Source organism: Phaseolus vulgaris, chromosome 1 (genome assembly GCF_051622355.1).
Source record: "Phaseolus vulgaris cultivar YP4 chromosome 1, ASM5162235v1, whole genome shotgun sequence".
In the NCBI taxonomy this organism is placed as follows: domain Eukaryota; kingdom Viridiplantae; phylum Streptophyta; class Magnoliopsida; order Fabales; family Fabaceae; genus Phaseolus; species Phaseolus vulgaris.
This window is the reverse complement of record NC_143498.1, coordinates 8568417-8580609: the sequence shown is the minus strand read 5'-3', so window position 1 is coordinate 8580609 and position 12193 is coordinate 8568417. Positions and strand designations below refer to the sequence as shown.

Genomic DNA, 12193 nt, shown 5'->3' with positions numbered 1-12193 from the left:
TTGGAAAAGGATGTCCAAGGCGCTTGTGCCATAAATCAGGGTTGGTCGAAATTTGAGATGCATGGGCTTGGTTTGGAAGAGGGGACATATAGTATAAGCCTGCATGTTGTTTAACCGGCCAATGATCCTCCCCATAGCCAAGTCCTGCAAAACGCAACCATGTGGAGTAAAAAGGACACAACAATTTAGTGAACTAGTTCTCTTACGAACAATTTAGTGAGCGCAAAGAACATCTGTTAGAGTGATATTGTCATTGAATTTAATTGTATCCGTAAATGAGATGGGCGTAGTTGAGCCTGTGGGCAGATTAACATTTGGATTAAATGATGATGAAGTGTGTGTGAAAAATTATGAATTGGATGCAATGTGATTGGTTGTTCCACTATCCAAAATCCATGGTTTCGTAAAAGCAGAATTAATAAACGGGTTATGGGCAAGCAGACCTGCATAGCTAACAAACATGACACTTTTACCGTTATTGTTAAGCGAGTAAATAACCTTTGTCAATTGCTGAATTTGCTCAGCAGTGAAACCTTGTACGAGATTTCTATCGGACTCGTTAATGGTGCCTTCTTTTCCAGGCATGATCTCTTCATTAGCGGATAAAAATGGAGAGGTTGACAGAGTACCAAGATCAGCGCACTGATACCATATAAGAAAATTGTAAGTAAAAAGATGGTAAGATGAAAGAAAAAATTTTTATTCTCTTTATGCGTTCTTAAATCACAATACGAGTTTAAAATGGTTTATAGATCCTCTTCTCTTTAGACTGGAATTAAGCAGTTTTATTCTACTATACTTTATTATACTTCTTGGATTGTGGGTACAAGTACTTTTATTAATTTTTGGAATGATAAATAGTGTTCTTCTACTTGTTTAGCAAATATTGCAGGACTGCCAACAGTGCCACCGCTGGCGCCCTATTCCCAACTTACCTGAGGCCTCTGTCAATCGCTCGACAGCCTGTCACCGGCTGCCACTTCCTTCTGGTCGATCCCCCAATTTCCCACCTGTGTCGTCCCTGCTGTCGAGTTTTCCGCAACGTGTATTTACATCACTCCATGTATAGGAAATATATACAAGTGTATGAAGACTTTCTCTCTCCAAATTACAACCTAATTAGGTAGAGATCTATTAATCATGGAATTCTATCATTATTAAATTAATTGCATATAATATCGTACTATAACGTACAATAATTGCATACAATAAAGAAGATGTTTTTATTTTCTTGTGTGTTCTTAATCAAAATACGAGTTCAAAATGGTTTATAAATTCTCTTCTCTTTAGACTGAAATTAAGCAGTTTTATTCTACTATACTTGATTATACTTCTTGGATTGTGGGTACAGGTACTTTTTTTAATTTCTGGAATGATAAATGGTGTTATTCTACTTCTTTAGCAAATATTGCAGGGTTGCCAGCACTACCACAGTTGGCACCCTTCCAACTTATATGAGGCTTCTGTCGATCGCTTGGCAGCCCTTCCCCCCATTTACCAACCGTCATCCCCGTCACCGGATGCCACTTCCTTCTCGTCGGCCACCCATTTTCCCACCTATTCCGCCCATTATTCCATGTATAAGAAATATATATAAGTGTATGCAGACTTTCTATCTCCAAATTACAACCTAATTAAGAAGGGATTCACTAATCATTGAATTCTATCATTATTAAATTAATTGCGTATAATATCGTACAATAACGTACAATATACAATCTATGAAGCTCTGACACGGCCGGTGACGGCCTCTTCCTTGCGTCGGACGCGTATTGGACACGGATACTTGACCGACACGAGGTTGACACCGTGTCGAATGCACTGAGCTGGGCCGGACACAACCCAGATTGTGGACACGCGGTGGAACTTTTAAATGCGCGGAGGATGCAGAGGAGAACGAAGAAGATGAAGGAGTGAGGACGAAGATTGTGAATGAAGTTCTGGTGAAAGGAAGAAGAAGATGAAGCTTTTGGAATTTTTGTTTTAAAAAGGGAAACTGACATGACATGACATTTACTGTGTCTACTGCTTTTCCTTTATTTATTTCAAAAGTGACAAGACAATCACAAGGTGTTTGGGACTTGCCATTAAATAATATTTAATAATTTAAATTAAATTTTAAACAGTAATATTTTATTAAATATTAATATTATAGGATTACATCTTAACTTTAAAAGAAATAAAATATTTTAAATCACAATATTTTATATTTAATTATAATACTTTAAATAAATATAATTAGTTATTAATTACTACTTATTCATAAATATTTATATGATAATATAAATGTAATTAAATAATTATTTTTATGATTATACTTAATGATAAATATTTTTATGATTATATAAATATAAACACTTAAAAATAAATATTATATAATCAATTAATGATAAATATTTCGATGATTATGTAAATATAATTACTTAATTAATGATAAATATTTATATTTATTTAAATATAATGACTTAATTATGATTATGTAAATATAACCACTTAATGATAAGTATTTATGGTTATGTAGATATAACCACTTATGATCATTAGTTACGGTTATACAAGTGTATGAAGACTTTCTCTCTCTAAATTACAACCTAATAAGGTAGAGATCTACTAATCATGGAATTTTATCATTATTAAATTAATTGCATATAATTGCGTACAATATCGTACAATAACGTATAATAATTGCATACAATAAAGAAAATGTTTTTATTTTCTTGTGTGTTCTTAAATCAAAATACGAGTTCAGAATTCTCTTCTCTTTAGAATGGAATAAAGCAGTTTTATTCTATTATACTTTATTATACTTCTTGGATTGTGGGTACATGTATTTTTTTTAATTTCTGGAATGATAAATGATGTTCTTGTTTGGAATAAGCTAAATAGAAGAGTGTATAAATAGGTGTGCATTTATGTTCATTTGTGTACATCATATAACACACAGTTTCTCTAATAAAGGTTTTTCAGTTTTCAATTCCAACTATCATTTAATTCCCAAACAGAGTGGTATCCAGAGCATAGGGAGGGGACTTGTGTGGTTTCCTGGCAGTGAGGGTAAGACTGTTGCTGGAACTTTGAGCAGAGGAGGATCTGCTGTTTTGCAAGCCAAGAATTGAAGGTTGACTGCTGTAGGTGATAGCTGTTATGGCTGCATTTGGTGTGGTTCCAGGGAGTCTTCCAGTGTTTGATGGGAAAGATTATGATGATTGGATTGTGAAGATGGAAGCCATTCTTGGTTTTCAAGAATTAGAAGAAGCTGTCAAGATTGGGTTTCAAGATTCAACCAAGCTTGAAACAGAGGAGCAGAAGAAAAAGTTTGAGAAGCAGTCAAAAGAAAATAAAAAGATTGATTGCAAGGCACGGATGTTATTGCATCAGTGTGTCTCAGCTGCCATTTTCCAGAAAATCTCAAAAGCTGAATCTGCCAAGCATATTTGGGACATACTGGAACAGACCTATGGAAATACTGGTAGGGTTAAGAAGGTGAGGTTGCAATCACTCAGAAGACAATTTGAATTGTTGTCCATGACTGATCAAGAATCAGTGTGTGATTACTTTGGTAAAATCCAAGCAATTGCAAATTCCATGCGAGGCTGTGATGAGCAGCTGCCTGATTCAAAGGTGGTTGAGAAGATTCTTAGAACTTTGACTCCTGCTTTTGATCACATTGTTGTGGCAATTGAAGAATCCAAGGATCTTGATGAAATGACAGTAGAAGAACTCCAAAATTCTCCTGAAGCACCTGAGCAGCGGTTACTTTCAAGAAAAGGTAAAGAAAAGGTGGTAGAGCAAGTTTTCCAGGCTCAAACTGTTGGCAGAGGCAGAGGAAGAAGTGGCTGGAAAAAGAAAGGAAGAGGAAGAGAAGAGGAGGTCAATCAAGTGATTTGCCTGCTTCAAGCAATCAGAACCAGTGTCAAAATAGTGTGCTTGTTATATCCTAAAGTTTTGGGATTTGATTAATATTATTGTTGGGTTGTTAAGATTTAATTAGTTAGGATTTTATTAGGATTTAATCATTTATTTAATTAGTTAGGATTTTATCAGGATTTTATCATTTATTTAATTAGTTAAGATTTTATTAGGATTTTATCATTTATTTAATTAGTTAGGATTTTGTAATCTTTAGTACTCTATAAATAGAGTATTGAACTATTATTTGATACATGAATAATATATGCAGTTTGTTTCCTTTTCTCAATTCTCTATCATTGTTCTTGTTTTTGGTATAATCGGAAGCCACCTAAAGGTTCCCTTTGTCCAAAGCCTAATCGTTCTTCGAAATCTCTTACGAGAGGACCTAGACGCTTCTATATACGATCGTTCATAACAGTTCCCTTTGTCCAAAGCCTAATCGTTCTTCGAAATCTCTTACGAGAGGACCTAGACGCTTCTACACACGATCGTTCATATCAATTGGGTGCATAATTGATACAATTGCCCATTTGAATGTCATGGTAAGCTGGGCTCTACCGCAAACCTTAAAACAATTAAGAGGGTTTCTGGTTGTATGAATGATGTCCTATATGTGCCATCAATGAAGAATAATCTTCTCACCTTAGGCCAACTACTGGAAAAGGGATTCAAAATGTCAATGGAGCAGAATTCTATGAAGATCTATGATCATAAATCAAGGTTAGTTCTTAAGGCACCTTTGTCTAAAAATAGGACTTTTAAGACTAATCTTAATACATCAACCGCACAATGCTTGTCTTCAATTGGGAATAAGGAGGAAACAAATCTGGAGTGGCACTACAGATTTGGCCATTTGAATTTCAAGAGTTTGAACCAACTGAGCAGTAAACAAATGGTCACAGGGTTGCTACCAATCAACCTATCTCATAAGACTTGTGAAGGTTGCCTATTTGGGAAACAATCAAGAAAGAATTTCAAGAACTCTGTACTGCAAAGAGCAAAGAAGCCTTTGGAGGTTGTATACTCAGATGTATGTGGCCCTCTTGATAGCAATTCACTTGGAGGTAATAGGTATTTTCTTACTTTTGTGGATGAATTCACCAGAAAAATCTGGATCTACCTATTAAAGGAGAAAGGTGAGGTGTTTGGAAGATTTGTAAAATTCTGTGCTAAGGTTGAAAGGCAATCAGGCTATGCCTTAACCATTTTCAGAACTGATGGAGGTGGAGAATTCAATTCCAAAGAGATGGAAGAATTTTGTGTTGCAAAAGGAATTGAACATGAAGTTACAGCTCCTTACACTCCACAACATAATGGAATTGCAGAGAGAAGAAATAGAACTTTGCTTGATATGGCAAGGTGCATGCTCAAAGGCAAAGGGCTGCCTCATAGTTTTTGGGGAGAGGCTGTCACCACTGCAGCCTATATTCTCAATAGGTGTCCTACAAAAAAATTGGTGGCAGCTGTACCAGAAACAGTTTGGTCTGGACTTAAACCAACTGTTAGTCATTTGAAAATTTTTGGTTCCTTGTGCTATAGGCATATTCCAGATGAGAAGAGGAAGAAGTTGGAAGATAAAAGTGAAGCTCTTATCTTAATTGGATATCATCCAACAGGTGCTTACAGGTTGTTCAACCCAGTAAACCAGCAAATTCTCATCAACAGAGATGTTGTTGTAGATGAGAATGCATCCTGGAATTGGAGTAAATCTGTAAAACAGATTCATTGTTTTTTAGAAGACAGTGGACAACAACAAGATGAAGAACATGAAAATACTGTTGAGCCAGAATCTAGAAGATCACAAAGGCAAAGATTTCCTTCTTCCAGATTAACAGGTCATGAAGTTTACAGTGATAATTTGATCACTGATGAAGGAGAGTTGGTTCACTTAGCATTTGTGGCAGACATTGAGTCAATCACTTGGAAGGAAGCAATAGTTGATAGAAAGTGGAAGAGTGCAATGATTGAAGAGCTGGAATCACTGGAGAGAAATGAAACCTAGGAATTAGTGGCTTTGCCAAAAGGAAAAAGACCAATTGATGTCAAATGGGTTTTCAAGATAAAACTCAAGTCTGATGGCAGCATAGCCAAGCATAAAGCAAGATTAGTTGCTAAGGGTTTTCTGCAGAAACATGGAATAGACTACACTGAAGTCTATGCACCAGTGGCCAGATTGGAAACCATTAGATTGGTGATTGTTGTGGCCAGTTCTAGAAACTAGAAAATCTATCAAATGGATGTTAAATCTGCATTCTTGAATGGAATTTTAGAAGAGGAGGTTTATGTGACTCAGCCACCAGGTTTTGAAGCAAAGGATGCCAGCACTTTATGGACTCAAACAAGCTCCTAGAGTGTGGAATAAACTGATAGATTCGTTTTTGCTCAAGCTAGGCTTCACAAAGTGTTCAGTAGAATATGGAGTGTATGTAAGAGAGTCACAAAGTCAAAGCTTAATTTATGTATGTCTATATGTGGATGATTTGTTAATCGCAGGGAGTTTAATGACAAAGATTGAGCAATTCAAAAATAGATTGAAGGCTGTTTTTGAAATGACAGATTTGGGAATGCTTAGCTATTTTCTGGGAATGGAATTTGTATACACAGATCAAGGTATTATCCTGCATCAAAGGAAGTACATTAATGAAGTGCTCAACAAATTCAAATTCAATATGAATCAATGCAATGGAGCTAGGGTGCCTGTTGCTGGAAATTTGAAACCTGACAGAAGCCTAGGAGGAGATTGCAGTAGATAGTACTTTGTTTAAACAGATTGTTGCAAGTTTGACGTTCATCTGCAACAACAGGCCTGACATAAGCTATGCAGTTGGACTAATAAGCAGATTCATGTGTAATCCAAGAGTCTCTCATATGGCAGCAGCAAAGCACATATTGAGTATCTTAAGGAGACAACAGGGTATGGCTTACTGTTTCCAGTAAGCTTGAATAAATCTGAAGACTGTTTGGAGGCTTGGAGTGATTCAGACTGGTGTGGTGATAAAGTGGGAAGGAAGAGCTCCTATGGATATTTTTTCAAATATCTGAAAGCACCAATTTCTTGGTGTTCTAAGAAGCAAATTGTAGTTGCTCTCTCATCTTGTGAGGCAGAGTATGTAGCTGCAGCAGAGGCAGCTTGTCAATGTGTTTGGCTTGAATCTGTGCTTAATGATTTGAAGCTGGATCATGTCAAGCCTGTGCAACTTTGTGTGGACAACCAATCAGGAGCCATCAACCTTGCAAAGAATCCAATCTCACATGGGAGGAGTAAACACATAGAGACCAGGTTCCATTTCTTAAGGGAACAAGTTGGAAAAGGAAAGTTAGAAGTGAAGCATTGCAACACCAAGGAGCAAGTGGCTGATATTTTCACCAAACCACTTAGACTAGACAGATTTGAAGAACTAAGAGAGTGGTTAGGAGTTAGAAGTGTTGCAGAATTTAGCTTAAGGAAAAGTGTGGGAATAAGCTAAATAGAAGAGTGTATAAATAGGTGTGCATTTATGTTCATTTGTGTACTTCATATAACACACAGTTTCTCTAATAAAGGTTTTTCAGTTTTCAATTCCAACTATCATTTAATTCCGAACAGTTCTACTACTTCTTTAGCAAATATTGCAGGGTTGTCAGCACTACCACTATTGGCGCCCTATTTCGAACTTATATAAGGCTTCCGTCGATCGCTTGGCAGCCCGCCCCGCACATTTACCAACCGACATCCCCGTCACCGGATGTCACTTCCTTTTCGTCGTACACCCAATTTCTCACTTGTTCCGCCCATCATTCCATGTATAAAAAATATATATAAGTGTATGCAGACTTTCTCAATCCAAATTACAACCTAATTAAGTAGGGATCCACTAATCATTGAATTCTATCATTATTAAATTAATTGCGTATAATATCGTACAATAACGTACAATATACAATCTATGAAGCTCTGACACGGCCGGTGACAACCTCTGCAGCGCGTCGGACGCGTAGTAGACACGGATACTTGACCGACACGAGGTCGACACCGTGTCGAATGCAGTGAGCTAGGCCGTACACCGCCCAGATCTTGGACACGTGGTGGAACTTTTAAATGCGCGGAGGATGCAGAGGAGAATGGAGAAGATGATGAGTGAGGAAAAAGACTGTGAATGAAGTTATGGTGAAAGGAAGAAGGAGATGAAGCTTTTTGAATTTTTATTTTAAAAAGGGAAACTGACATGACATGACATTTGGTGTGTCTACTGCTTTACCTTTATTTATTTCAAAAGTGACAAGACAATCACAAGGTGTTTGGGGCTTGCCATTAAATTATATTTGATAATTTAAATTAAATTTTAAACAGTAATATTTTATTAAATATTAATATTATAAGATTAAATCTTAACTTTAAAAGAAATAAAATATTTTAAATCACAATATTTTATATGTAATTATAATACTTTAAATAAATATAACTAGTTATTAATTACTACTTATTCATAAATATTTATATGATAATATAAATGTAATTAAATAATTATTTTTATGATTATACTTAATGATAAATATTTTTATGATTATATAAAAATGAACACTTAAAAATAAATATTTGTATGATTATGTAAATATAATCAATTAATGATAAATATTTTGATAGTTATTATGATAAATATTTTTATGATTATGTAAATATAATTACTTAATTAATGATAAATATTTATATTTATTTAAATATAATTAAGTATTTATGGTTATGTAGATATAACCACTTCATGATAATTATTTATGGTTCTTTATACAAGTGTATGAAGACTTTCTCCCTCCACATTACAACTTAATTCGGTAAAGATCTACTAATCATGTAATTTTATCATTATTAAATTAATTGCATATAATTGCGTATAATATCGTACAATAACGTAAATAATTGCATACAACAAAGAAGATCTTTTTATTTTCTTGTGTGTTTTTAAATCAAAATACGAGTTCATAATGGTTTATAAATTCTCTTCTCTTTAGACTGAAATTAAGCAGTTTTATTCTACTATACTTGATTATACTTCTTGGATTGTGGGTACATGTATTTTTTTTAATTTCTGGAATTATAAATGATGTTCTTCTACTTCTTTAGCAAATATTGCAGGGTTGTCAGCACTACCACTGTTGGCACTCTATTTCCAACTTATATAAGGCTTCCGTCGATCGCTTGGCAGCCCGCCCCTCCCATTTACAAAACGACATCCCCGTCACCGGATGCCACTACCTTTACGTCGGACACCCAATTTCTCACATGTTCCGCCCATCATTCCATGTACAAAAAATATATATAAGTGCATGCAGACTTTCTCTGTCCAAATTACAACCTAATTAAGTAGGGATCCACAAATCATTGAATTCTATCATTCTTAAATTAATTGCGTATAATATCGTATAATAACGTATAATATACAATCTATAAAGCTCTGACACGGCCGGTGACGGCCTCTGCCACGCATCGCACGCGTATTAGACACAGATACTTGACCGACACGAGGTCGACACCTTGTCGAATGCAGTGAGCTGGGCCGGACACAGCCCAGATCTTGGACATGCGGTGGAACTTTTGAATGCGCGGAGGACGCAGAGGAGAACGGACAACATGAAGGATTGAGGAAAAAGACTTTGAATGAAGTTTTGGTGTAAGGAAGAAGAAGATGAAGCTTTTTGAATTTTTATTTTAAAAAGGGAAACTGACATGTGTGTCTACGGCTTTTCTTTATTTATTTCAAAAGTGACAAGACAATCACAAGGTGCTTGGCTTGCCATTAAATTATATTTGATAATTTAAACTAATTTTTTACAAGTAATATTTTATTAAATATTAATATTATAAGATTAAATCTTAACTTTAAAAGAAATAAAATATTTTAAATCACAATATTTTATATGTAATTATAATACTTTAAATAAATATAACTAGTTATTAATTACTACTTATTCATAAATATTTATATGATAATATAAATGTAATTAAATAATTATTTTTATGATTATACTTAATGATAAATATTTTTATGATTATATAAATATGAACACTTAAAAATAAATATTTGTATGATTATGTAGATATAATCAATTAATGATAAATATTTTGATAGTTATTATGATAAATATTTTTATGATTATGTAAATATAATTACTTAATTAATGATAAATACTTATATTTATTTAAATATAATTAAGTATTTATGTTTATGTAGATATAACCACTTCAAGATAATTATTTATGGTTATACAAGTGTAAGAAGACTTTCTCAATCCAAATTACAACCTAATTAGGTAGAGATCTGAATGGTTTATAAATTCTCTTGTCTTTATAATGGAATTAAGCAGTTTTATTCTACTATACTTGATTATACTTCTTTAATTGTGGGTACAAGTACTTTTTTTAATTTCTGGATTGATAAATGATGTTCTTCTACTTCTATTGCAGGTTCTACTTCTATTGCAGGGTTGCCAGCACTACCACTGTTGGCGCCCTATTTCCAACTTATATAAGGCTTCCGTCGATCGCCCCGCCCCACCCATTTACCAACCGACATCCTTGTCACCGGATGCCACTTCCTTTTCGTCGGCCACCCAATTTCCCACCTGTTCCGCCCATCATTCCATGTATAAGAAATAAATATAAGTGTATGTAGACTTTCTCTATCCAAATTACAACCTAATTAAGTAGGGATCCACTAATCATTGAATTCTATCATTATTAAATTAATTGCGTATAATATCGTACAATATACAATCTATGAAGCTCCGACACGGCCGGTGACGGCCTCTTCCGCGCGTCGGACGCGTATTCGACACAGATACTTGACCGACACGAGGTCGACACCGTGTCGAATGCAGTGAGCTGGGCCAGACACAGCCCAGATTGTGGACACGCGGTGAAACTTTTAAATGCGCGGAGGATGCAGTGGAGAACGGAGAAAATGAAGGAGTGAGGAAAACGATTGTGAATGAAGTTATGGTCAAAGGGAGAAGAAGATGAAGCTTTTTGAATTTTTGTTTTAAAAAGGGAATGACATGTGGTGTGTCTACTGTTTTTCCTTTATTTATTTCAAAAGTGGCAAGACAATCACAAGGTGCTGGGAGCTTGCCATTAAATTATATTTGATAATTTAAATTAATTTTTAAACAATAATATTTTATTAAATATTAATATTATAAGATTAAATCTTAACTTTAAAAGAAATAAAATATTTTAAATCACAATATTTTATATTTAATTATAATACTTTAAATAAATATAACTTGTTATTAATTACTACTTATTCATAAATATTTATATGATAATATAAATGTAATTAAATAATTATTTTTATGATTATACTTAATAATAAATATTTTTATGATTATATAAATATAAACACTTAAAAATAATCATTTGTATGATTATGTAAATATAATCAATTAATGATAAATATTTTGATAGTTTTTATGATAAATATTTTTATGATTATGTAAATATAATTACTTAATTAATGATAAATATTTATATTTATTTAAATATAATGACTTAATTATGATTATGTAAATATAACCACTTACTGATAAGTATATATGGTTATGTAGATATAATCACTTCATGATAATTATTTATGGTTATGTGTATGAAGACTTTCTCTCTCCAAATTACAACCTAATTAGGTAGATATCTAATAATCATGGAATTCTATCATTATTAAATTAATTGCATATAATTGCGTATAATATCGTACAATAACGTACAATAATTGCATACAATAAAAAGTGTTTTTATTGTCTTGTGTGTTCTTAAATCAAAATACGAGTTCAGAATAGTTTATAAATTCTCTTGTCTTTATACTGAAATTAAGCAGTTTTATTCTATTATACTTCTTTGATTTGATTGTGGGTACAGGTACTTTTTTTTTCATTTCTGGATTAATAAATGATGTTCTTCTACTTCTTTAGTAAATATTGCAGGGTTGTCAGCACTACCACTGTTGGCGCTCTATTTCCAACTTATATGAGGTTTCCGTCGATCGCTTGGCAACCCGCCCCCCATTTACCAACCGTCATCCCAATCACCGGATGCCACTTCCTTTGGCCACCCAATTTCCCACATGTTCTGCCTATCCATGTATAAGAAATGTATATAAGTGGATGCAGACTTTCTCTCTCCAAATTACAACCTATTTAAGTAGGGATCCACTAATCATTCAATTCTATCATTATTAAATTAATTGCGTATAATATCGTACAATATACAATCTATGAAGCTCCGACACGGCCGGTGACGACCTCTTCCGCGCGT

At 33.9% G+C, this 12193-nt stretch overlaps 1 protein-coding gene across 1 annotated transcript; it reads left to right on the top strand.

Moving 5' to 3' along the window:
- Positions 1-3144: 3144 nt before the first annotated feature.
- LOC150029501 (uncharacterized) lies at positions 3145-3960 on the top strand. The gene has a single exon (XM_090295548.1). The coding sequence runs from the start codon at positions 3145-3147 to the stop codon at positions 3958-3960; it is 816 nt and encodes a 271-aa protein (XP_090151674.1).
- Positions 3961-12193: the final 8233 nt, after the last annotated feature.